The sequence below is a fragment of the Colletes latitarsis genome, chromosome 1, assembly GCF_051014445.1.
Source record: "Colletes latitarsis isolate SP2378_abdomen chromosome 1, iyColLati1, whole genome shotgun sequence".
NCBI lineage: Eukaryota > Metazoa > Arthropoda > Insecta > Hymenoptera > Colletidae > Colletes > Colletes latitarsis.
In genome coordinates this window covers 43,165,642-43,193,303 of record NC_135134.1, presented here as the reverse complement: position 1 = coordinate 43,193,303, position 27,662 = coordinate 43,165,642, and the positions used below count along the sequence as shown (strand labels likewise).

Genomic DNA, 27,662 nt, shown 5'->3' with positions numbered 1-27,662 from the left:
TAAATAGAAACCGCTATAATGATTTTAAAAATATTTCATTAATATCTCACAAACTGAGATCGACCTATTATAACATGCAAGGTAAAAGTTGCTTAAAATGACGCCCCTAACAACAATATTTTAACACCATTGAAATCGACAAGTTAACCAAATATATTGTATATATATATATTTACACTCTATGTTACAAAACATAAATAATATTAACATACCAACGATCGTTGGTTTTAGGTACTTGCATTTACCATCAATTTCATATAAATCATTAGCTATAATGTATTTTACTGGAATATACCAACAACTTATAGAAAGATAGACTAAATGTAAATGAGATAATCTCTAACTAAGTTATATTTTTGTTAATACTATTAGTAAATTGTTGGAATTGTGATGGAATGTTAATCAATTTTGAAAAATTTATAAAAATATTGTTAAGTTTTTATAATTTCAGATAGTGTAAATGTTTACTTGCTTAAATGAAGATAAAATAAGTGTAAATAATAATTCTCACACTGTATTGCAGTATTACTATTTCATATTTGTATCAACTTTTGAATAAAGCTCTAAACAATATATGTTTACATAACATTTTTTTTCTTATTTAGACCAAAGAATATGCTGACAAAATTTGACTGTTGAAATCTAGGATACTCTATAATACAATTCTCGTTTTAATGATTAAAAATATTTTAAGCATTGACAGATTACAAAGGAAGAAAAAATAGAAAATAGCCAGTAAAAAATAGGAAAGATATAACATGATACTTTACAGTAGAATATACAACAATAGAAAATATATTACAACTTTATGATTTTGGTAAACGGTATAAACCACCTGAAAATAGTAGCTGATGTTCTCTAACTTTTCTATCAAGAAATTGTCTCAATTCAGGTAAACCACATTCCATTGCTCCTGAACCTTGTGATGCAAACATTTTTAGCATTTGATGGATTCTTTCCAGAGGCATTGAGTCTAAATTAGTCAACATTCCAACAATATAGGACCAAAACACTTGTAATTCCTCTTCCCTTTGATCGCTTGCTGATGCCATTGCACTTTCAATTTCTTCTTCTTCTACAATATCTGATAGAGATCTATTTTTTGTTGTGCTTTCTTCTTGTAATGTAAAAATATCATTAGAATTTTCTTTTAGAAGACCTTGCATAACCCAGAAAGTTATTTTTCTTCGAAGCACAGTTGCAGGAACATGCATTACTTCTGCAAGTTCTTCCAAAGTCCACTCTTCTGCAAAAATCATTTAAAAACTAAATCTGTATTACTAAGATAAAAGCAACCGTTTGTTACCCAACATTTTTCGCATTCGAACATTATACAGAATGATTCACTCGCTAATGTACTCAAAGGCTGTGCCGCTGCCTAAAGATCGCAGCAGAAGTCCTGTGTCCTTACACGATAAGCTAATAGTTACTGCAGTGAAGACATTTGTATGCGTATACGTGTAAACTGTAAAATCTCAAATTGAAACTTTACAGCTCATACATATATGTACACCCAACGTCTTCACTGCGGCAGCCGTCAACTTGTCGCGTAGGAACAAAACACCCCTACCTGCGGGATGGCCTTTGAGTACACTAGCAAACGAATCACTTGTATTTATACATGGTTCTCTTTAAAAGAAAAAGATATCCCTCTCCCTTTCCAGCTCTCTATAATTTTACAATTTTTCTTTTTTTTTCAATAGTCATACTATACTTGATTTTGTCTCATTATGCTTCTCTTGTGTATATTAGAAAATGTAGGTTACATTTACTACACTATATAAACTGAAAATTTCTGATAGTAATAAAATTTCTTACTTTTATCCTGAAAATGTAAGATTATTGTAGCATGTATTGGTGTCACATTTATATCTAATGTCCTGTCCTTTAATTCAATCTCTAATGTAACGTTCCCAAGATGAGGTTTCCAACAAAGTGTCCTATTTCCTTTCAAAGTTTCAAATGCTTTTACGTATTTGTGTAACTGATTTTGCACAAATTTAGGTAATTCCAATTTCCAATTTTCTTTGAACGGTGGCCAAAACTGTGCTGATAATATTAAAGCAGATATACGGAACTGCTCTTTCTCTAAAGTACAACTAGTATTAGATTGTATGTGTCCATCTATTCTCTTAGAATCATATATATCTTTCAACATAACTTCACAATAATGAAGCTGATTTTCTCCAAAACGTCTTTTCAATAATTCCAAATAACGAATTTCTCGCTCTGTATGATAATTTAATTGAGACAGTAATCTATCTGCTAATAGCGTGCGATATTCGTTTACAAATAAATCCTGACTTCCATATATGTTTACTAACATTGAGATTATATCTGACATTCTACGTTGTGCTGATTTTGCTGAAAAAAAGAAACACATTAAGATTTATAACATGAAATCTATAATATGCTATTTATATCATATTTGAATATACCAGGATCAGCATCAACAGGATCAGGCATCCATTTATCCCAATTTTCATTTTCTTCGTCGCCAGAACAATCATCTAATTGTAAAGATTCACCTTTAACTAATTCATCTGCTAGATCACTTGGCGAATCATCCAGTAGATCACTCACAACACAACGTACCGTATCTTCTCTAGTCCTCAAATAAACTCTAAATAAAACGAAATTCATAAACAAATTGTAAAAAAATATAATGAAAATTTAAAATCAGTTGATAATGTTAAATCAAAAGTACAGTAGTGCCCACTTAATTGTCCGCGGTTATCCTCGCCAATTCTTAGAAACCAAGCGACTTCGAACATCGAGTGTGTCGAGCGTAACTTAACGCCGGTCGTTATCGATACATTGTATATGGTTTCAGGTGCCAGCTATTGTATCTCACTCGACTTATCCTCTTTCCTTATCTCCGTTGAATTCTAAGAAGTAACCATGCCCACATAAGTGACCGCGGCCAATCCCGAGCATGGTCATTTAAGTGAGCACTACTGTAATTGACTTTTAAGTTAACTTAGTAATTTCAAAAAAAATATTTAAAAAAGTATGTTATATAAAAAAAACTTTAAAAGAATGTGATCGTATTATTACAATAGTAATAGTAATTACTTGATAGGTTCTGTTATTGTTTCAAGAAGAACTCCTGTAGAATCCAACTGTCTTAATGCCTTTATAGCTGCAATGTAAGCAGTTAATATATCAGGTGTATTCACGCCTGGATGCAATAATCTTGTCTTTAAGGCTTCCTGTAGACTTTCTACTAAAACTTTTCGCAAGTCAGTTCGTTGCAAACAGACACGTAAATCATCTATTGCTGGTTGAGAATCAGGATACTCTAAGCATACGAAAAACTATTACACATTGTACAACTATGAATATAAATATTATGAAATCATGTAAATTGTGTGTTTAATATGTAAAAGAATACCTATTATAATATCAAAGAGTTGTTCAATCCTAAATCTTGTGTACGTTTCGTATAAAAAGTAAGATAATTTTTGCTTAAAGTTATCTATAGTATTACGAGTTTGATTACTTAAAGATACAATCTTTGAAAAACCACCAGAATATACTCTTATTAACCAACTCATAACAACTGTTTCAAGCCACTGTAAAAACAAATATTATAATTAATGACAATTTTTAACAAAAAGTTAGTATAAATACAATTCACAATATAAACACAATTCATATAGTACAATGTGTATAATAAAATCTTACATTTTCCAATGATTCTAATTGTGATACATCAAATGTTTTATCACATGATTGATTCACATGATTTTTTATATGTATATGAATCAGGGATGTGAGAACATTACCCACTAGTCTTTCTAATAGTTCCAATTCAATCAATTTTCTATTCGTTTCATGGAACATAATTACTATCATTTGACAACAACATTTTTCTATTTTCTGTAAGCAGCCTACACATTGAAGAGAATCACTGACAGTAGTTCCTACAAAACAGATATTATATCTCTGTAGCCTTTTTTATGTATTAAAATAATAAGGTAATGCACAAAGTGATTGAAAAAAAAACTATACTAATAAGAATCACATGGGTAAAATCAAAAGAATTCAATACAAGAATCAAATCTGTATATCAATTACCATGTGTAGCATTATCTGTACAACAGAATACATTGAATGCAATTTTATAAAACTGCTTTAGTACATGCTCATAATGGAGTGGCAATTGACTTAATAATGTAGATCGTACGATCAGTTTAAATTGACTGAATATAGTATTTTCTTCTGTCGTATATTGAGCTGGTTCATGTTGTGTAAGATATTCTAATTTTTTTAATAATGGTACAAATCCTGTTACTTGTGTGTATAATCCATCTACTGCACATTTAAAATGTTCAAAACCTTGTTGTCCATTTACAGTAGTCATAAATTTTTTCCAAAACATAGGAGCTACACTTTGCCGAATGTATTCCTCTATATGATAAATAACCATATCCTCAACTAAATGTGTTAAATTTAATGCCTTGATTTCATTGATTATTTTCATAAATTCTTCGTCTGTGCAATCATTTTGAAGCTAAAAAAGAAAGATATATTAAGTTATCTGATTACAATAATAATATGAGAGTAAATGTTTTAAACCCTTTAACTACTTCTTAATGTACTAACTTCCATACTTAAATATTGTTCTATATACATTTCTTAAAAATCGATAAATTTTTATCAGATTCCAAAAACATTTGTAAAATTAGACATTTTTAAAGTTAATTTATATTAAACAAACCTTTTCATTTAAAATTGGAAATGCATACAGTATTCGAGAGAAAACTTCGGTCTTTCTAATAGTCGATGTAGCCATATTACCTAGTAACAACTGAAAGAAGTTTTAAGGAATCTGAAATTCCACTACAACAAAATTTTAAACGCTTGTCAATCTGTTTTTCTCGACCCTCTGAAACCTCTATTCCTCTACAAGCTCACGTACACGCAATTAGGCATTAGTATGCGAAGATGGAAGGGATGCACACCGTGCACTGCACGGTCTGGCAATACTGGTAACATGGTAATTACTGGGGATAGTTCTGTGGTAATATATCAATCTTGAATGTATTTAACGACAAAAATCTATTTAATTATGCCTTGTGTCTGCCACCGAAGGTTTAAACATTCAAGTATATAATGTCATAGGCGACACTAGTTACTAGAGTCTAGTAAAAACCATGCTCGACAAGAAGCAGTAAGGCTAAGAGAGTCCAATTTTGCACTAGATAGAGATGTACAAATGCTGCGTAGTTTTTCTATCAAATGAAAACTCAGACTCTGGCGGTTTTACTGTTTTTTGTTCAGCGTGGCTAGTAATAGAGTCGACTGTATGTAGTGGTATTGTCTGTTTTTCGAATTTCACTTTCATATAAATGCCATTATCACGTGATCCTAAAGCTACGTTTTCGCGACAGCACAACAGAAAATAACTATAACGACCATCTACAAAAATAGCAATGATTGTAACAACACTCACAAAACAAGGGTAAATGAGGTTAAATGTTATTTTTATGCAAGAATATCGATATGTTTTCGTATGGTCTTAAAATAACTTTTAGAACTTTGTCTGAAATGCGAAGCGTAAAATGGAGAATTTGTGGTTAGAATAACATTGCCAAATTTCATCAGAAGAAGTTCACGGTGAAAGTGTTTTTATACGACATTTGTGATACACAAAAAACATTTAACGAAATGGAAACTGTCAATTCGAATGAAGATATAATAGAAATGTCAGAATCATTGGTAACACGCGTTTATTATGCTGCCAAAGATGGTATGGCTATTGTGCTTTATGATCTTCTCAGTAATAAACCTTTGGAACAAGTTAATTATGTGATTAATAAAAGAGTATTGGAAGAAGATGGACAGCAATGTACACCTTTAATAATAGCTGCACGATATGGTCATGATAGAGTGGTTAAAATATTGCTTGATAAATTTAAACCTGACTTAGAACTAGAAGGAACAGTTAAATTTGACGGATGCGTTATCGAAAAGGCAAGCGCTCTTTGGTGTGCAGCTGGTGCAGGCCATTTGCCAGTTGTAAAAACTTTAGTAAAAGCAGGCGCAGATGTCAATCATCTGACCAAAAGTCATTCTACGCCTTTGAGAGCAGCTTGTTTCGATGGACGGTTAGATATAGTTAAATATTTAACAGAACATAATGCAAATATAAATATTTCAAATCATTGTAATAATACGTGTCTAATGATAGCTTCATATAAAGGTCATTCAGATGTAGTAAGTATAATTAAAATTTCAATTATTTTTATTGTTAAAGTAATATAATTAATCTCAGCAATTTTTATTATATTTTATATCAAAACAGGTAACGTATCTTTTAGAAAAAGGCGCAGATCCAAATGGAAAGGCAAATTGTGGTGTTACAGCATTACACTTGGCTGCTGAATGTGGACATACTATTATAGTATCTGAATTATTATCATATGGAGCGAAAATGACAAAGGATGTTAGGAAAATGACACCATTAATAGTTGCAGCCGAGCGTATTAGAGCCATAGTTGTTGAATGGTTGATACAATGCGCAGGAGTATCTAAAGAAGAAACGATCGAAGCATATGAACTTCTTGGTGCTTCTTATGCTAATAATGTCTATAAAGGAAATTATTCTTTGACAAAAGCATATAAATATTTCTGGAAAGCCATGGAGCTTAGGTATGTATATAGAATAAATTTTTTAAATGGGAACACTTCTATATTTCCATTGCTTATGGATCTATAAGAAAACTTCAAGATAAAATTAAATTGTTTAAAGGGGTAAACAGCAACAGAAAAAAATTTCTCTATGATTATTTTTTTAATATGTTAAAGTCATCAATGATTTTTCAAATAGAATCATATATAGCGACATCATTTCGGTCGCGACTTAAATTGAACTAGTCACTCAATATTAGTTTGGCGAGCGACGGCCAAGGGACACGCGCACTACGACGGTTACTGGACCTTACAACCCCAGGAGAATTTAAAAGATAATTCGCGCGGATAACTCAGCCATTACCCGATGCGATGGTACGTTTCAGATTCCATTTCCTATTTTCCTATTCTGTTTGAGAGTAGAAGAACTCCTCACTCTATACCTATTATGCAAAGCTGGAACAAAGACTTACTGAGCATAATTATATATTATTATATTGTTTGCCCCTTTACTGGTTTTATTTTATCTTAAACAATTTTTTCATGTATTCATAAGCAACAGAAATGTTTAGTTACTACCATTTAAATGATCTACCTTATATATTGCATCATCAAATAAAAACTAATATTTTATTTGGAGAGTTAGCCGGATAATTTTCTGGATGCTACAGGTTTATGGATCCTGAAAACATTATTCATAAAAAATTAGGTGAATCGGTGAAGGCATATGATAATTGGAAAGAATGTGAGACATTAGAAAAGCTGAAAAGTATTAAGAACAATCAGAATGCTATTAATATGGAATCATTGGCTATTAGGGAGAGAATTCTAGGTTTCTATTCTATTCTTATAAGTAGTGAAACAAACAATAAGTATAGAAAATAGTATAGTTTTTGTTTGTATTGTACATTATCTATATATAGATTAAATTTTAACATTAGGGCAGCATAATCCAGAATTACCACATCATATAGTATTCAGAGGGGCAGTATTTGCAGACTATGCTAGGTTTGACAGAAGTATAGATTTGTGGCTTCATGCTTTGAATCTAAAACAGTTAAATAAAGTATCAGTTGTAAAGGATCTCCTTAGGTTTGCACAGGTATTGTTTAGAAATATACATTAAATAATATTTTTATGGAATATTCTTTAATATATTATATGTTTCTCGTGTCTACTTTTCTTTTATTTAAATGTTGTTTTAGGTATTTTCACAAATGATACACGTTGGAGTGGATTTCGATTTTTCTCAAGTTTTGAGTGTTTTGGAAGCTTGTGTAACTGAACTTAGTCGTAATAAATCTGAAATCAATAAACCTGTTTCTAAAGAAGATATTGACCAACATATTGTAAGTTTAAACAAAAATTTCATTAATATTGATATAATTATTGGATTTTTCGGATAGTAATTACGATTTTTTTTTTCCATGAAAATAAACAACAATTTTTTTGTAGTATATAAATATTATATTTAATTATATATTGATCATTTTGGTCCAATACAGAACAAAATTTTACATAAATAAATCTTGCAATCTTAGCTGTTAAAATATATGGCAATATGATTCACAATGAAGTTAAAAATAAAACTACACTCATGGGAGAAAACGAAATTACTTTACGAGCAACCCAATATTTTAGCCTTTCAATCTTTGTTTGCAATTAAATTTTAATTGGACAAATTAAACATTAATTAATGCTTTCTTTGAAAATTAAAAAATGCAGAAGGAGATGGAATCAAACATTACAAGTACACTTTATATATTAGCAATATTAACGAAACGTCTAACAGTGAATGAAAGTAGATATACGGAAGAAGATAAAGATAAAGCATATCGACTAGTTCATAAACTCTGTGTCTTACAATTAAGTTTGAGGGATGGACAGACATTACTACATCTTGCTGTGAATTATGAGACTCCTGTTGATGACTTCCACATTAATGACGCCTGCAAGTCAGTTTACATACAAAATTTTTGAAGTTAATTATTAGATCTGCCAGAAACTTCTGTTCGTTTTATGATCAGAATTTTCTTTTGTTTTTTTTCTGTTTTATTTTTTTTCTTAATTAAAAGCAGACAATTAGTAGTTTACTAAAATTACATCGATCAGGAGAATGGAGGGAGATAGAGAGAATTAGACTCATGTATGAAATAATGTGTCTCAATCTTTTCTTGATTTCTTCCAATCTTCTACAAGCAAAAAAGTTCGTTAACTGTCAAAAAACACGGAGGTCATAAATTAATTCCCAACATCTAAAAATTAACAACTTCATGCATATATGAGATCAAAAATGTATCTAGATGACAGAAAGTTATAAATAATAAGGGAAATTATATTGTAAAATAATTACAAATGAATTCTTATCCAATGTTACATTGTGTTTCTGTTCAAAAACGGACGGAGGTTTTCGGTAGACAGAGCTTTACAGTTAATGATTTTTTAAATAATTACTTTACAGATTTCCTTGTGCCGAAACGGCAAAATTACTTGTGCGTTGTGGGGCTGATGTAAATGCTATGGACAATAAAAGAAATACACCATTACATGTGATTGTTAGTTGCAGAAAATCAGTTAGGTATAATTAACTAATAAATTATTTTTCTAAAACAGTTCAAATTTGATAATACAGGTATTCTCCGTATAATACGGTAGTTAGATTCCGAAAAATGTACATATTAGTTAAATTTTTATATTTTAAGGAAAAACATAAGCGATACTTTTCAACAAGTCATATAAATACACTTTCTTGCAGTGATTTTGCAACGCTTTATTCCATTATTATGGAACTTACGGAAGCTGGAGCACATATGGACACTGTAAATAGTCGAGGAAAAACTCCATATTTTGCTGCCACTACAGGTACACTACTTAAATGAATTTAAGATGCTCTAAATATTAACAAAATAAAGAATTATATATGATTAAAATAATGATTTATTTTTAATATCTAAAACTAGTTTTGCCATTGAACATTTTATATTATTAATTTATGTTGCTTTATACACGTAGGTGAGGCAGAATTAATATTGCGGACTCGGACAAAATTGTCATTGAAATGTATGGCTGCAAAAGCCGTAAAGACATACAACTTACCTTATTGCGAACGAGTACCACGTTCTTTGGAAAGTTTTATTGAACTGCATGGGCCTGGACTTAATTAGGGTTAAAATTATCACTGAACAATATAAATTTTTAATAAATAAATTACACTCATAATTAAGTAAAATTTATAAGATTAAGTTATAAGTTTGAAATAATAAATAATTCAAGTTATTTATTTTTTATGTAAATTTTTTAGAAAATTTGATTTACAAAAATCTTGAAATATTTATTCAGATACAGTTGTATAAATACAAATTTTTTGTATTTATTAAAGATGAAATCTTTTATCATACATAAAAGAAATTTCTTTATATTAGTTATAAAGATAAAACATAATTCATAGTTACAATTCTTTAAGTAACATATTTAATGAAATATCTTAAATATCATTTGAGGGCTAAAATCAAATAATAAGTTATTAAACAAAATAATCGTGTGATAACTATTATTAGAGGTAAAACCTGCTTTGTACAAACAAATTTTAACAATTGAAATCAGAGTTAAAACGACTAATACTTAATTGTTATAATTGTAAAATTGAACTTTATTGATTATCCTATACATTAATCTGTGAATTCAATGACTTTAACTAAAACAAAAATTGTAATTACCATTGTCTGTTTTTTGTTAAGTTAACTTAGCTATATAAAGGCTATATTAAATAGTTATAAAAATGATCAGGTATATTAAATATTTCACGTAACATATGCGTCATGAACTGACAATAACTGTGATTTTTTCAAATAAAGAGTTGTTAGATAAACTACTTAAAATTTTATTAAGCATATCATTTTATACCCTACCTCGAGCACTATAGGGTGACTCTGGAAACCGCAGATGTGAACTAAGCCCATCCTGGGGGAAAAAGATACCAAATTCCCCCTGAACGCGATGTGTAAGGTCATACCAGACATTGTCATCATCTCACTTTGCTATGCAACGACGACTCAACCACAGCGGTCTTAAAACGTGTGTTTACGTGTCAATTTTTCATTTATTATGGACTTTGCTTATATGTATGTGCCTATACATATAGCTCGAAACGTAAAAATGCCTGGGCAGTCGAGATTCAAAATTGTATGCCATTGACGCGAGGACGAACTTCAGCTGTTCAAGAGCAAGAAGGAAAGGCTCCCGTTCACGTCCTTTATCGATTTCTCGAAGATGCATGAAGTGCTCACCTGGCGTAACATGTGGCTCGTGCGGTAAGATATGTCGGCTTTCCCCACCACTCCGTAGACGCTAAGGAAGTTCGTCGTTACTATTGTCGATTTCGATGCATTCAATTATACCCGATCTAGCCACACAGCCTTTGCCGTCCCGCGGAACTTCAAGTCAGCGAAGCACTACTTAAATGCATGCACGTGTCTAGAGATAACCTCCTAATGTGTCACTACAAACTTTGTACAATTTAAATTCTCAAAAACGTAAAAGTAGTGTAAGTGATATTGTATTACTAATTAAAGGAAAATGGTCGAAAGTAAGACCAAAAAACGAAAAGTGTCTAAAAAGAAGAAGATATCATGGCGTAAACATGTGGATATCAGAGATGTTGACAAATTCTTGGAGAATTCTCGATTAGAAGAGAGATTAGGTTCTTTTTCTACTCGTAAAGATTCTGATTTATTCGAAATTTCTACAAAACCTGAAATTCTTTCAAAAAAATCACGACGTGAATTATTACGGTTGAAAGAACCACGATGTTTCAATATTTTAAAACCTCATACGTTAGTTCCGGATCCAATAGTAAAAAGAAATCGTGTAAAAACGAAAAATGAAAGAAAAAATGCTCTTCTTTTACGGAAAGAAGCTATTGAAAAATCCCAAGGAATTTTAAAATTGAAAGAAAAATTACGTTTAAAAAATAGGAGAATCGCAGAAATACGAAAATTAAACAAACCGAAAAGAGGTGAGTTTAACAAAGATGTGTGGAAAGAAAAATTTGGAAATGAAATTGACACCAATTGGTTGTCTTCGACTACCATAAAACATATACTGTCTCATTTTGGGATGAAGAAGAAGAAATTGCCTACTTCGTTGCATAAGAAACATTCTGCAATACCAATAATTGAGGCACCACATCCAGGAACATCATACAATCCTTCGTTTGAAGATCATCAAAACTTACTGCAAAAAATTGCAGAGGAAGAAATGAAATTAATGAAAGAAGAAAAACATTTGGAAAGAGTTACTACAAAGATGTTTAAAAAGGTACTTTGTTTTTATATTTGTATAATGACTTATTTATAATCTAAAATATTTTTTTTTTTTTTTTTTTTTTTTTTGTAATATGAGAAATGTTGACAGTTTTCTGAATTTCAAAATTACCAAAGGTACTTTTAAATCATATCTACTTTTTTTAAATTCAGAAACAATGCAACTTAAAAGTTCTGATTGAGAACCAAGATAAATCATAAAATATTTATCATGTTGCAATGTTCAGCATATTTTAAGTTCTGGTTTTATACAATTCACCTTCTTTAATCTATAAACATAAACATATTAAAAATTAAATGTGCTGTTATATTATTTATTAAATCATTTTGTTTCAGGTTTCACCTGAAGAAAAACATAAGAACTTAATAAAAGAATTATCAGAAGGTCTCAAACCTGAAGAAACTGAAGATTCTATCGAAAATGATGATTTAGAAGTAAAATCTATAAATCCACCAGTCCAAAACCTGAAAAAGACACATGTACAAAGGCGTAAACAAAAGGAACAAAAGAAGTTAGCTCAAAAGATGCTCAGAGAGAAAGTGGAGAAGAAAAAAATCTCTGACATTTATAAATTAAAATTATTAGACAGACAATTGATTGCTGAAGAAAGAAAAGCAAAGATTGCTAAAGTAAAGAGGTTAAAAAAAAAAGCACTGAAAGCAATGGGTACTAAAACTCTTAGTAAAGTTAAATTTGAACCATTAGAACCTGTTTTCAAATTAACAGAAGAATTAACTGGAAAATTACGAAATTCTAATCCAGTTGGCAATTTATTGAAAGACAGGTTCAAGTCTCTTCAACAAAGGAATATTGTTGCTCCTTCTAGTATTAAATTGTAAGTATAATAGTAATTTTTATTGTTCTTTTTGGGTCATTAACTATATGTAAATATTTACTAAATTACAAAATGTAATTTTAGTATTTATAATTTTTGTATGACTAATATAATATAGATAAATCATAATTACACAAATTTTATGTATATAACTATACATTTAATTAATACAAATTTTTATTCCAGAACACGAGACAAAGCTAAAGTGAAACGATTTATAAAACCAGATCACAAAATTGATGCAATCAATTTGAAATCAATAAATACAAAAGAATAATTTTCATTAAGTATTGTACATGGAATAAATAAATAGTAATCCTATCCACATATAATGTATGAAAATACATATTTGTATAAAAATTATTAAGTACAAAAAATATTATTCCAGAACATACAGGATGAGGTGTGAATGTCAAAAAGTAGTTTTAGGCAATACTGAAGTATTTTAGGGTACATACTTTCAATATCAAAGAAACAAGATAATCAAATAGTTCCCGTTCAAAACAATAAAAAACTTCAAATGTACAATAGAATTTATAATTCCTTTAAAAATATGCCACTATTAGTTTCTTAGTCAAATCTTATCCCATAAAATTAGTGTTTCGTATCGAGCCTTTATAGTTAGTACTATTTCCGCAATTACAGCCAACATGGCTATATCGAAGACGCGAAATTAATGGAGCCGACGTGGATTTCACGTCGTGAAGTGGACCAACTATTCAAATAGTGGCACTACTGTTTATACCCACTGTATCTTTAAGTTGAACGGACTGTAGTAACGGTAACATGTTTAATAAAAGTTGCTAACTAATCAAATTACGAATTATTATACATAGATTACATAAAAATCTACATACAGCTATACAACTTTCATAAAGATGAGATTAACTATCGATTATATGTTCTCAAGTGTCGAACATGTTTCTTGCATTGAAAATCAACCAAAAGATAAATAACACTCGGAAGAAGTGACCTTTCGTGTCCTTAAAACATCAGTTTCCTACTAGCAGTGGAGTAGAGAACGTGGTTTTTGACCAATTTCCGAATAGCTCACTAATTTCCGTTTTATTAAACTTGTGCTTGGTTTAAACAATTTGACAAGGTAAATAATATATATAGATTACATAGTTTTTACCTTTTAATTTGTGTTAATAACCGTAATTGTAAGGACTTATACTGTTTAAAATGTCCTTCATCATTGGTATTTATCATGTGTTCAGAATTTTTCATTTCTATGTACTTTCTTAATTGTTACTGTTTTTATTTAACTTTTATTATGTATAATTTTACAGTATGAAATTGTGAATATTTTTATGGATGTATGTATATATATATATTCATATTTAACATTTACTGAATATTTAATGAAGATAAGTTTAACCTTGAACTACTACATTTGCTTGCAAATGCTACCAAAAGTTTAGTATTACGTTTAAAACCAGATTTTTCTACTTTATTTTTTATTTGTTTCGTTTACATTTCAATAGTATGTGGAAATAATTATTTTCTACGAATTTTATTCAATTCGATTTGATCCTATCAAATAATTTAATTTTTCTTTTTGTCATCTTACGCATTTTTAATGAAAGTTAAACAGTTGATATTAAAATGTTATGTATTAATAGTCTATAATATTTTGAACATCTTAGAAATGATTCTACATCTTAAGAAAATAAAAATGGTTAATAATAAAGGCTATAAGGAGAAAATAATAATGTTTAAAAATATTTATTTTCTTTAAATTATACTGTAAAATCTTCATTAGTATGAAAATATATAACAAAATAAAATAGAGATCTTGAAATTTTAACTAACCAATGTTAACCTAAAACTTAATTGAACATTCTTTATTGACAACTATTAGTATATGCACAACCCTCATTTTCTTTATGTTTCAAGAATTATAATTTACATTCTCTGTTGAACAATACTTGTTTTTCTCTTATTTATAATTTTTAGTATGATAGTACTTTTCATTTAGCGATAAACAATTAATACAGTTTATTCTCATTAAAATATAGACATTCCTTAAATAATATTCACTTATACATATATCTAATAGAATCTCATACAAGAAATTGTTTTCCTTTTGAATCCTAATTTTTCTTTAAAATACACATAAACCAAATATATTGTCTTTAGATTATCATAACTCGATTATAATTAATGATCAGTGTGTTACAAAATTTTATTTTACTTGGATTTATTATTCATCTTCTAAAATACATTTCAATATTTTCATTTCTATTGGAACTATACCATGCATAATATATGTATAGATATTTTATATAATTTAGATGCACATAATTTGTTATAGAACAATTTCTTAGTTCTATTAAAATTTTACCAAAAATGTAGTTTTATGTTATTTATACAAATTTTAAGCAATATATAGTAACATTAAATGCAAGTTATCTAGCTATCAAGCTTCTGAATATCATTGTGTGTAATGTATCTAGAAGATTTGAACTGTTTTAAATAGATTGCATTCTATAATTTTATTTTGTTTTTTATTTTACTATCTATATTAATAATACATATTGTTCTTATCAGCATTGGATATTTAACTATAATCACTCATATTCATATTATACAAAAAAAATGTCAGATGATATTTATATATTAATTAGAACATTTAAATTATTTTATTGATGTATTATATGTACTATTTAATGATGAGAAGATGGTGAGCCAGCCAAATTGGCTGTAGATGGACAGTAAAACAGCGAGAGAAAGAGTCTGATTTTTCATTGAATAGACAAAGACACACAAATGCTGTATAGTCTTTCTATCAAATGAAAAATCAGACTTTGGCAGATTTACTGTTTCTTGTTCAACATGGCTAGTACTGGAATTGACTGTTGTATTGTCACTATTGAAATATGTGAAATATTAGATGTTTATGTTCCTTATGTGACTTTTGTGTTCTTCTCGCCAAGACCTAAAATTTAAAAAAAAAAAACGTATTCGATCCGACGACTTCGAAATTTTGAACTTTAAAGCCATTTTTTTCAAAAATGGCTAGTCATAAACATCTAATGTTTCACAGATTATGTTTGGACATCAACCCCTACAACTCTGCCAAATTTGATCCAAATCCGAGGTTGACAGGTCGTGACCTCCCCTTATGAGTCGATCACATTTACAATCCTATCACGTGACGAATCACGCAAACATAATGTATCGGAATAGAGTAAGACAAAGTAATAACAAACGACAATGGCGTAGACGTAGGTTTAGGATATTAACTCGCATTAGGTGCGAGATCGTCACTCGTAATAAGGAGAAATCTGTAATACTTATAATTACATACTAATATGCGTGTGGCTATGAAGTGTATCTTTCTGGAAGGGATTAGGCGGTGCGAGCGAATTTCTCCCCCGTTCTCTGTGCTGTTTAATTTGGGGGTAGTTCGCCAACTTCTCATCGACGGATAGTACCTACACTAGAGAGCAAAAATATTGACGTGGCGTCATGGACGCACGTATGGTACGAGGCATTTAAAAAGTTATATGAAGTTTGCTTGTAAATGCTTTATTACCAAAATTATAGGCAAATATTCAACGTAGTCTTAATATGAGCGTAAAATCATATTCGAAGTTTCATACTACGAAAAGTTACCCGTGTTTACTTTGTTTCTACTTTCATGATATTTCTTGTTTTCCATTGATTCATTGTGATAATTAATACATAAAGTATTAAGTAAAGTATTTAAGTAAATAATACATAATTTAGGCTATAAAAAACAAAATCTTTTCTCTATATTGACGCCATTTGGGACTAGCATGACAATGTGATTGACAGAAACAACGTATCTTCCCGTCGTTTCGGAAGGGTCGAATTTGAGGGTTTCAACCTCTTAATACTCCTCTCAAATTTTCGGTTATTTCGGTTAGGGTTACAGTTAAAACGTTTTAGAAATTTGGAAGTTATTGAGAGATATGTAGCCAGTCGAGAATTGCGGTCATTGTTTCGGTCACGACCTCTGACCGTAACAGAGTGACTGATGCAACAGAGATAGTATACAACACAAAAATCGCATATATTTATACATTTCTGAATACTGTTGTAAATGGAGTAGGGTAGTTTGCCTTACACTTTCCTCATCTTGACTGTAGAAATCAATTAAAATTCTTAAAAATATCCACAGGTTTCTTAAAAAGCTGAGGGAAAACTGCAATGTTAATTAGTCATTAGCTCTTTCCAGAACTACCACATACTTTACACAAAGAAATCTTCTGTTTCAAACACTTAAAAATCCTACAGGGTTCTTACCCCATTTGCATTTGACCGAAGGTCTTACGATCTGAATTAGTCGAAAGCAATATGTCATATAAATCCTATGTTTCTAAAAGTGGGATTTTATTTATCGTTGAATTTCATACTCGAAAATGTATGTTTAAAAAAAGAAAATTTTTGTCCTAAAATATGTTTTCGACCCTGAACTTTAAAAGATGGAATTTCCTATATGCGACTGCGTTTTGCATTAGACTCATTGGCACTGAAACAATGGAAAGCATCGTTTTGTACGCGTGCAAGAAATTTCATCTTTAGGGGCTGTTTTCCTAACCCCTTTAATATGGACGATTGCAGATAAAAAAAAGAACATATTAATTATTTTTTTGAGAACTAGCTCTCGTAATTTCATCAAAATAGGAGTTTGAGACAATGTAACGATACAAATGATGTGCTCGTCACAATTCTTATCTGGCTAAAATTAATTTAACCCTCCAGCGGGCACGCCCGTGTACAGAGTACACAACTTAATTTCGCATCTTAGTCCTTCTCCAAAAATGTTTTTCCCCGTGATCGGATCGATTTCGAATCTTTTTCTGTTCCTCGTTTGAAGGGTTTTCTATCTATTTGGCTAAAAAATAAGAATTTCATAATATCAACGCCGCGTGTACAGAGTACAAAAAAAGGCGCTCGTTTTACAATGAAAAGGGCGCCTGCCGGAGGGATAAATTAACGTATAGTAATCAATTTCGTAACTATCATACATTTTTTAGTGTTGCGCATAAATCAACGAAATTTAAATGCTATTTAAATGGATCTGCTCGGTCTGTTTTATTTCAATAAATAATTTGAAATAGAATGCAGACTCTTAAATTTTGGTACACTTGCTGTATGTATTGGCATCGCCATCATCTAGTACATTCGTCGGACGTATTCAATTTCCCTTTCTACTTCTGTTCGTTGCGAAATTTGCATTGTTTACCCAATAAGCAGTGTGCACCATGTGCACCAACAAATGCAGTCAGATGTAGACAAGGTGTCGTCAAAACAGTATTGTCACTAATTCCTGTCTCCTATTTATTTGCGCAGCCTGCAAAAATGGTCTGGATTACAGCAGACGATAAGGTATTTTACCTCACCAATTAATTATACAGCACAGCCTCGCTTCTTGCATCAATCTACATTAGCAGCAGTTTGCACCCACTGCTCTTTATGTTTTTTCTATTCAAGCAACTCTTGACTCAAGTGGTCAACAGCTGTGTTATTAAAACCCATTTGTTGCCCAAACATTTCTTTGTAAAATCTGATCTCAATTGGATTGCAAGAAGAGAAGCAGTACTGCAACGTGTATATTAGTTTGCAATGATATTATTTCGCTTGCTGTTATGTTTTTATGAAGTTTGAGTTGTTTTTAGTATAAATTGTTAATGCAATTTTAAAAATGGTTTCAAATTGCTGTGATCATACCACATGTTTGTAAATAGTGATTATTAGTATTCACAAAATATGACAAAATAACATTTGTATTAGAGTGTATTTATATAAGTAGTTTTCATTAATATGTAGTTCATATAAAAAAGATTAGAACTATTGAAATCTACAGATTTTTAATTGTATCTAAGAAATTGTCTATCCAAGAAATATTGATTTAAGGTCATTGCTCGCTTATTAATGCAACACCAAAACAAAAATGTTGTACTGATGTTGTAAAGTGTATAAAATTAAAAAATTTTTGAAGGCTGTTTGAATTTGAAACATTTTTTTCAATAAAATTATCTTTGTTTTCCCATTTGCTCCCTGGTGTAAAAAAATCATCAAGGAAATTCAACTTAGGATTGTGAAAGTAAAAGGTTCAACCTTGAAAGTAACTTCAGAAAAATGATTGAACAACTTCTTTTAATGGAGTTATAACAATCCAAAGGTTAACAACATTTCGACCAAGTGTCTAATACTTATAAACAGCAGTGTATATAAAATATTGATACAGTTTTTGATGTTGTATTTTTTTAGAATTCTACCAATCCACTGGAATATTCTAAAACTCTCTTTACCAATTTGAACCGGAAATGTAATTTTAATTTAATGTATAACAAAAAATAATAATTAAATTATTGAATCATGAAACATTTTAATTATGAGCAGTCATTGTATTAATATTACATATATTAGGCGAATTAAAGGTAGCCTGATTAATGTTATGTTTAGTTTCAATTTAGTTTGCTGAATCCCAACAATGCATTCATACCATTTTTAGAAAGATAATGGATCAAAGTTATGGAAAGTAACACATAAAAGTTTTTCCTTTTCTGTAAAGTTCAACCATCAAATAATTTTAAAAACATTTAACAAATAGCTGTATTTCTCCCTTGAAACTGAGAAACGTTTGTATTGAATACTGTTTTCAAAATATTTCTACTGTAACTTTCCAAACGAACACCCTGTATGTTTAAATACAGCAGAGAATGCTGATCTCACATTCTTATAAGCCTGGATTTAAAGATTCACGTACAGTGAAACTAAAATTAATATAGCATTTTCCTGTCAAGGTCACGTGTCTGACTCTAAATCATATCAGGTAAGCGTGCTAGTTACCATTTCAACTCGTTATTCTGTTCAGGAGAGAATGCATGTGAGTTTTTTTGCATGTTTTATCTTTCAAACAGAAGGTTGAGATGAACCAGAGTTAATTGCTGGTAGTACGTGACCTTGACAATGTAATTGATTTTGCTTAAGTATAGATGATTTTTTTATAATAGTTTAGCTCTATATTTGTGTAGATTTGACTTTTTATAGACTTTTAGTACTTGCTTATTAATTTTTTCATATATAGGGTGTTCGGCCACCTCTAAGAAAAATTTTAATGGGAAATTCTAGAGACCAAAATAAGACGAAAATCACGAATATCAATTTGTTGATTGAGGCTTCGTTAAAAGTTATTAACATTTAAAGTTACGCCTGTAGAATGCTGCGTGCGCGCGATAATAGTTCTCACCACAGACGAGGTACACAAGTAGACCTTACATCCAACATATTTTTTCGGCCTATTTTTCTAGGGCTCTAGAGCTCCAATAATACGCATTGTTTGAATTTTGAATCATTAAAATCCTTCAATCCGTCCGGAAGTTATCATGTTTTGAACAGATGCATGAAATTTCGGAGAAACATTTCTGGCCACATAGTATATTTTCGGTAAAGAATTTTTTCTCGAAAGTGGATAGGAATTCGGGGGTATATCTATTCACAAAAAATGATTGTAATTGACCCCTGCAACCAAAAATAATTTTTTTAGAATGATTGAAATTTTATAATTTAATTTTTTAATTACTTTTTGACGAAGCCTCAATTAAGAAATTGATATTCTTGATTTTCGTCTTATTTTGGCCTCAAGAATCTCCCATTAAAATTTTTCCCAGAGGTGGTCGAACATCCTGTATATTTTTTTCGGTTGAATTACACATCAATATCAAGACGCTTTCAGATTAGTTTGCTTAACATGTTGACTGCCATGGTGATCACTGGTGATGTCGAAAAAAAACTAATACACCATTGAATTATCAAGTATTTCTATGTTTCACACTGATTTGAACAAATGTCGAGAACTTGTTAAAACGTGGAAAAGTGGTATGGCAGTCATCGTGTTAATGATTGTTCTAAAGAATTAAAATAGTTTGTATACAAATTTTACATGATTATTATGTGTTTTGTAGATGTCTGGAAAGCCGAACACCCTGGCTATGTATGCTCAAAGTCAGTTAGACCACATGTGTGCTCTGGATATCGAAAATCGTGCGTCTTTCGTTCGACTTTCGGGGATAATTTGCACAATCGGACCGGCTTCGAGATCGGTTGAAACCCTTGAAAAGATGATTGAAACGGGTATGAATATTGCACGATTGAACTTCTCTCATGGATCGCACGAGTATCACGCCGAGACAATCGCTAACGTAAGACAAGCGCAGAAAAATCTCACCGCTCGTTCCAAAATTAACGTTCCTGTGGCGATTGCTCTCGACACTAAGGGTCCTGAAATTCGTACTGGACTTTTAGAAGGGGTAGGTAACAAAAGATAGGATTCGTTTGAAAAATAATTTGTATTAACGCGTTGCTTGTTATAATGTCTTGCACAAGTTTTTTTTATCTTGAAGTCTAACAAGGTAAAATTGGTGAAATAAATTATTGGAAATTATTCTGTTGACATGGCGATGCATTAAAACCGAGTTCTTATACGTATATTTTAATATTTCTTTTTTACTAAGATAAATGTAATATTTAAAGGCTTGTTATTTTACTAGGGCGGATCAGCTGAAGTTGAATTAGTCAAAGGTCAGAGTTTCAAATTGTCTACTGACAAATCGCTCTTGGAAAAAGGTAACGTCAACGCAGTTTTTGTGGATTACGAAAACATTTCCAAAGTGCTGAAGGTTGGGAACCGTGTCTTCGTTGATGATGGTTTAATTTCTCTCATCGTTACTGCAGTCTGTATGTATTATAAATATTTTTATATTCTCTATAAATTAAAACAGCAAAATAAATCAGCTGATGTCGATGTTTGGTTTATTTAAAAAAACTGGTGTAATATAAGTGGTAACAAGTGCAGTAATTAATGGGGTAGATAATAAATTTGTATTACATACAATTTTTTAATCGTCCAAGAGAATTTAATAAAAATACAAGAGGAAAATCGACATGGTTACAATAAAAAATGTAGAGAGGCTATGCCGTATAATGAAGGCGACCTTATTGTAATTAAGAAAACACAGTTCGACCTTAGATCGAAATTGTAAGCGAAACTTTTTGGTCCATATAAAATTTTAAAAATATAGAAAAATAACCGATATGAAGTTATAGAATAGAGGATGGTCAGGAACCGCGTATTACATCGACGGCGGCGGCCAATTTTATGAAACCATATATTGTAAACTCTTCGGAGACTGAAGAACGTACATGCAGGGATGGCAGAGTGAAAGATCGCGTAGAGAGCTTGTTGTTATTATTATTGTTATTAATATTTTTATACTAAATTTATCTAATTTTTAATCTTTATATTCGTTAGCTCCTGATGGAATTACAACGACGGTCGAAAATGGCGGTATGCTAGGTTCTCGCAAAGGTGTTAATTTGCCTGGTGTACCAGTAGATCTACCAGCTGTTTCTGAGAAAGATAAATCTGATCTACAATTTGGAGTTGACCAAGAAGTAGATATGATTTTCGCTTCGTTTATCAGAAATGCTGCTGCTTTGAGTGAAATTCGGGCAATTCTTGGCGAGAAGGGCAAGAATATTAAAGTAATATCAAAAATTGAAAATCAGCAAGGCATGACAAATCTCAATGAAATTATTGATGCTTCCGATGGTATTATGGTGGCTCGTGGTGATCTTGGTATTGAAATACCACCAGAAAAAGTGTTCTTGGCACAGAAATGTATGATTTCTGGATGTAATAAAGTTGGCAAACCTGTGATCTGTGCTACACAGATGCTTGAATCTATGGTGAAAAAGCCACGGGCAACTCGAGCCGAAACATCAGATGTAGCAAACGCTATTCTCGACGGTGCAGACTGTGTTATGTTATCAGGTACTGATATTATATTGCACGTATGTGTTCCTGTATTTTAAGTATATAACAAGTTGCAGAAGAAATTTCGTACGAAACAAAAATATTTATATTTTCGGACTATGAATTTTTTATCTAAAAGATTAAATAGCATTATTTATATAACAATTGTAAAATGTTCAGGTGAAACTGCTAAGGGAGATTATCCTTTGGAATGTGTGCGTACAATGGCTAATATCTGTAAGGAAGCAGAAGCAGCCATTTGGCAAACACAGATATTCCATGATCTTTCAAGCAAAGCTGTGCCGCCAATTGATGCCACGCATACTGTCGCAATTGCTGCTGTAGCAGAATCTATGAAATGTTTAGCTAGTGCTATTATAGTAATTACGACCTCTGGTCGCTCTGCACATTTAATTGCTAAATATAGACCTCGCTGTCCGATTATTGCGGTAACTAGATTCCATCAAGTTGCAAGACAAGCACATCTTTACCGTGGGATTTTACCATTATTTTATGAAGGTAATGAATATTATTACGAGAGATAAATATATGGAAAAAGTATTCACCTAGTGACAAGTATTTTTACTATGTGCGAAAAATACGCGAAATTACCATGTACAGGTAATTATTATTTGCAGGTGCGCCATTGTCTGATTGGGTGAAAGATGTTGATGTACGTGTTCAGTTTGGATTGAACTTCGGCAAAGATCGTGGTTTCGTTAAAGCTGGAGATCCAGTCGTAGTTGTCACTGGATGGAAACAAGGCTCAGGATTTACGAATACGCTTCGTATTATGTATGTAGATATAGAAGTTCCTCAAGATGAAGATGCATGTACTATACGTAGTGGAACAGATTCTTACGAAGATATTTTATAATTTTCATGCATTTAACATCCACAATATAATGTTATTTATTGTTTTGCTTTGTAAATGTTTCGTAATAATATAAGTTGATTGTGTTGTTCTTTCTTTTTTTAATTAGGTTAACGAAAGGAAGAAAACAATGCCTAATTGTATGCTAACTATAATTAACATTTAATCGCTTAATTCTTTGTTAGGACAGTATAAGTTTGATTTTAATTAGCTTTTTCCTTAACCACTCTTACTAAACAAGGGAATGGTATCTTGTTGATTTGTAAATAACATTTATACTTTTATATTTTGTCATTGAATATGTTTGTTATATAAGTTGATCTTAATTTTGTATTAGTTACATTTATGTGAAACGGTTTTCAATTCGCACAAGCTGAGAAAATATCCATTGAAAGCGAGTGCGCAATAACTTGGCTTGGCGCCATGGCGCCCATTGCTCGTTTGTTTCAACTCTGCAGTGTCGGAATTGTGCTTATCGATATCGCTAGCGGCAATTAATATATGCTCACTTAATGTATATACAATAATTATACTTGGTGTCTCGTTTTTAAAATCACTAGGTAGTACCGCCACTACACGCTAAGTGTCACATAATCATCAATGCTAAAAAGTGACGAATTGTGTGATCTCGAATTCTTCCCGATCCCGATCTTTAACATCTCCATCCAGATCTTTGAGATTTCTCCTTGTGACTTTCAGTTATTTGCATGTAGATTCAACAAGTTTTCTGTTTCTGTAATTCATTTTTTCATAAAGAATCACTTTTTTTTTCTGCATATACCACAAAAACTGATCCTCCTTATAGGTAAATTCCACCCTAAATATTAATGGTTTTCTCATATTTTCAGAAATGTTGACTAAAAATGCATTGGCTGATTTCTGAAGAAGAAAAAGAATTCAGTGATTGTAGATGTTGAAAGTTCAGTATGTATGTAACTTATATGTATGATGAGCTTAGTAAATTTATTGAAACATTACAAACATGAAGATGCCAGTAGTTACAGTATTATATTATTACCCCTACAAAGTACCTAGCTATATACATACAATACACACAAATATATGTATTTACATATATGGTAAAGTGTAATACTTACTTGGGCCAGTAAATCATTGAAGTTTGAATTAATTGTTTGAGAAAATATACTGAAAATTTACTGAATTTCGTAATTTCTGTATGAAGATGAATAAAAAAAATTTATTTTATGTTAAAACTAGTTTTATTACCTACACAAATGAAGCACTGGATACCAGATCGCATACAGGGTGATCGGCCACCTCTGGGAAAAATTTTAAGGGGAGATTCTAGAGACTAAAATAAGACGAAAATCAAGAATACCAATTTGTTGATGAAGGCTTCGTTAAAAAGTTATTAACAATTAAATTAAAAAATTTCAAATCGTTTTGGAAAAATTATTTTTGGTTGCGGGAGTCAATAACAATCATTTTTTATGAATACACATATCCCCGAAATCCTACCCAGTTTGGAGAAAAAAATTCGAGAAGGTGTGAAATTTTTCAACAAAATTAAAAAGTTTTAAATCGTTCTAAAAAAATTATAGTCGATTGCAGGGGTCAATTACCATCATTTTTGGTGATTAGACATACCCCCGAAATCCTAACCATTGTCGAGAAAAAAATTCCTTACCGAAAATATAATTTCAGGCCAAAAATGCTTCCCGTAAATTTCATGCGAATCTTTAAAACACCATAACTTCTGAACGGATTGGACGATTTTAATGTTCAAAAAGCCAAACGCCGCGTATTTTGGTGGAGAATATGTACAAATCGCAAAAATATTCGAAAAGTTGGTCCTTGACACCGCAAAATGAGAAAAACCCCATAAAAATGGTCCAATATTCAAACAGTCATAACTTCTATAATTGTGGATATATTTCAATGAAACTTTTTTCTGAAGTAGAGCTCATGGGTACCTACAAAAAAGTATTAAACAACTTTTCTCTAGGGGGTAAAACAAAATTCCTAAAAATGAAAAAGTAATTTTTAAGAAAAATCGACAAGGGGGTAGGTGCCTAAATTTTTCGACGAAAAAAAAAAATTTTCAAATCGTTCTAAAAAAATTATTTTCAGTTGCGGGGGTCAATTACAATAATTTTCGGTGAATAGAACTACCCCCGAAATCCTACCCACTTTCTAGAAAAAATTCAGTACGAGCGGAAATTTAAACGTTAATAACTTTTTAACGAAATCTCCATCAACAAATTAGTATTCTTAATTTTCGTCTTATTTTGACCTCTAGAATCTCTCATTAAAATTTTTCCCAGGGGTGGCCGAACACCCTGTATAATGTTTTAAACATACGCATGAAATTTCAAACGAACATTTCTGTATGTTTAAAACATTATAACTCCTGAACGGATTGGAGGATTTTAATGTTTCAAAATGCAAACAACGTGTATTTTGGTGAAGAATATGTAGAAATACTAAGAATATTCGAAAAATTGTTCCTTAACCCTGTAAAGTGACAAAACCTTCAGAAAAATTATCAATTTTCAAACCATCATAACTTCTACAATAGTGAACGTATCTCATTGAAATTTTTTCTGGAAGTAGAGCTCATGGATACCTACAAAAAAGTATTAGACAACATTTCCATACAGCGTCAAATTTATTAAAAATCAAATTTATATTGTTTTAAATTCGCAGCCATTAGCTCGGTGTTACCCATGATGAAGAAGTTCTTCATTGTGGATAACACCGATTACCAGGTCTCACCACGAGGAGGTTGCTGCGAGTGGAGACCCGAAGGGAGATAGATGGAATCTATCGAATCTATCAAATCAAAGTTTCATCGATCTCCCCTTTACAGACCTAGAAACTAATATAGGAAAGAGAGAGAGAAATAGAAGAGAAAGAGATAGAATCATGCCAAATAATTATTTTGTTTAAAAAATGGATTTTAAAAGAGGGATGAATCTAAAGTGTGGGAGACGCGACAAGACGCGATGCTGAACCGTGCAACAGATCTTGGGATCGAATTGACTCCGCTTGATGACTCGATTTCTACAGGAGAACGGATACACGCCCCTGAAACTGGTCTCCATTTCTCCACTGCAACCCGCCGGGAGCCAAAGGACCCGACTCAGGATGTCTAACATAGAGAGAGTACCTGTGACAAGGACTTCCAACCGGAAGGTATGCGTTTCCGCAGGAAACGGATACTCCACACCTTCAAGTGGAGTACCATTCTCCATGAATCCAGCCAACAAGAGAAGACGATTTGATCTTTCGGATTAGCCACACGGCCGATCACATGTTTCCTTCAATGAAACAACTGTGACCGAAGCCGGAAACGAGGGAATGACTGAAAACGAGAATCTAGTAAATTGAATAATTAATTGGCAATTTGCGCATAAACTAAGAGACCGAAAATTAACGTCGAGGCTCGAACTAATCAAGTTAAAAAGGAAATTTAGAATTAATTTAAATTAATTCAATCAAAGAAATGTTCGACGTTAATCTTAATATCTTAAATCTAACCGCACTTACATACTATCGCATCTATGCTGGACCCCTCGATTGGCGGATGAATCTGGCGTTTTCCAGTAGGACCCTCGGAATTGATCTAAACAAAAACTCAAGTAACAATTAATATTTGTACAAGAAAATATAAATGCACCAAATACCTAGGAAAAATAAAAAAACATAAATATAACATGGAAAAAAAAAACTAAATATGAAAAATAATGGATCGAGCAACCCAACGAAGTATAAAACCAAGATTGGAATGAGTGGAAAAATATCATCCCAACGAAGTATTACTGAAAGAACAGAATAAATGGAATAATATCACCCCAACGAAGTAATATGAATGAAATTAAATTGGGCAAAGAACCCAAAGGAAAGTTCTTTGAAACCAACACGCGTCAGAGTACCCCTGGCGGCTCCAAGGGTACTGAGGAGTTGGTCAGCAGTAGCCAACTTTATACCGGGAGGGGATTATGGGTTGCAGCCATTCAGCCAATCAGCAGCCAGTTAGGCTCCGCTTGATCGAAAGTTTAACAAAGTTGCAAGAATACCGAGCCTCTTCGCGCGCACCAATTTTCCGAATATTCTTACAATTTCCACATATTCTTCACTAAAATACGCGTTATTTGTCTCTGGAAACATTAAAATCCTCCAATCCGTTCAAAAGTTATAATGTTTTAAACATACAGAAATGTTCGCTTGAAATTTCATGC

The 27,662-nt window shown here is 31.3% G+C and overlaps 4 protein-coding genes across 6 annotated transcripts; 3 read left to right on the top strand and 1 right to left on the bottom strand.

The window, feature by feature from the left end:
* Nucleotides 1–392: 392 nt before the first annotated feature.
* Nucleotides 393–5,063, bottom strand: Morula (anaphase promoting complex subunit morula). The gene is made up of 8 exons (XM_076763832.1): nt 4,724–5,063; nt 4,081–4,516; nt 3,688–3,926; nt 3,395–3,575; nt 3,076–3,301; nt 2,439–2,623; nt 1,819–2,364; nt 393–1,246 (listed from the first exon to the last, which is right to left on the bottom strand). Exons 1-8 carry the CDS (start codon nt 4,796–4,798, stop codon nt 807–809), a joined length of 2,328 nt encoding a protein of 775 aa, XP_076619947.1. The 5' UTR covers nt 4,799–5,063; the 3' UTR covers nt 393–806.
* A 348-nt stretch (nt 5,064–5,411) lies between these two features.
* On the top strand, nt 5,412–9,980 carry LOC143341143 (protein fem-1 homolog B). 2 transcript variants are annotated; one of them, XR_013079563.1, is made up of 9 exons: nt 5,412–6,222; nt 6,311–6,657; nt 7,308–7,468; nt 7,578–7,738; nt 7,842–7,985; nt 8,362–8,591; nt 9,098–9,209; nt 9,392–9,498; nt 9,649–9,667. XR_013079563.1 is itself a non-coding variant. In XM_076763847.1 (9 exons), exons 1-9 carry the CDS (start codon nt 5,674–5,676, stop codon nt 9,798–9,800), a joined length of 1,968 nt encoding a protein of 655 aa, XP_076619962.1. In that variant the 5' UTR covers nt 5,412–5,673; the 3' UTR covers nt 9,801–9,980. The 2 variants fall into 2 exon arrangements, 1 of the variants encoding a protein (XP_076619962.1); XM_076763847.1 differs by having other exon boundaries at nt 9,098–9,214; nt 9,649–9,980.
* A 1,088-nt stretch (nt 9,981–11,068) lies between these two features.
* LOC143341161 (ribosome biogenesis protein NOP53) lies at nt 11,069–13,153 on the top strand. The gene is made up of 3 exons (XM_076763885.1): nt 11,069–11,952; nt 12,294–12,793; nt 12,980–13,153. Exons 1-3 carry the CDS (start codon nt 11,212–11,214, stop codon nt 13,068–13,070), a joined length of 1,332 nt encoding a protein of 443 aa, XP_076620000.1. The 5' UTR covers nt 11,069–11,211; the 3' UTR covers nt 13,071–13,153.
* Nucleotides 13,154–13,611: 458 nt separating this feature from the next.
* LOC143341146 (pyruvate kinase-like) lies at nt 13,612–24,674 on the top strand. 2 transcript variants are annotated; one of them, XM_076763866.1, is made up of 8 exons: nt 13,612–13,895; nt 18,119–18,154; nt 20,737–21,081; nt 21,322–21,508; nt 22,083–22,604; nt 22,767–23,105; nt 23,225–23,381; nt 24,309–24,674. In XM_076763866.1, the coding sequence occupies exons 2-8, from the start codon at nt 18,128–18,130 to the stop codon at nt 24,319–24,321; spliced, it is 1,590 nt and encodes a 529-aa protein (XP_076619981.1). In that variant the 5' UTR covers nt 13,612–13,895; nt 18,119–18,127; the 3' UTR covers nt 24,322–24,674. The 2 variants fall into 2 exon arrangements, with proteins under 2 accessions (XP_076619981.1, XP_076619989.1); XM_076763874.1 differs by lacking the exon at nt 18,119–18,154.
* Nucleotides 24,675–27,662: the final 2,988 nt, after the last annotated feature.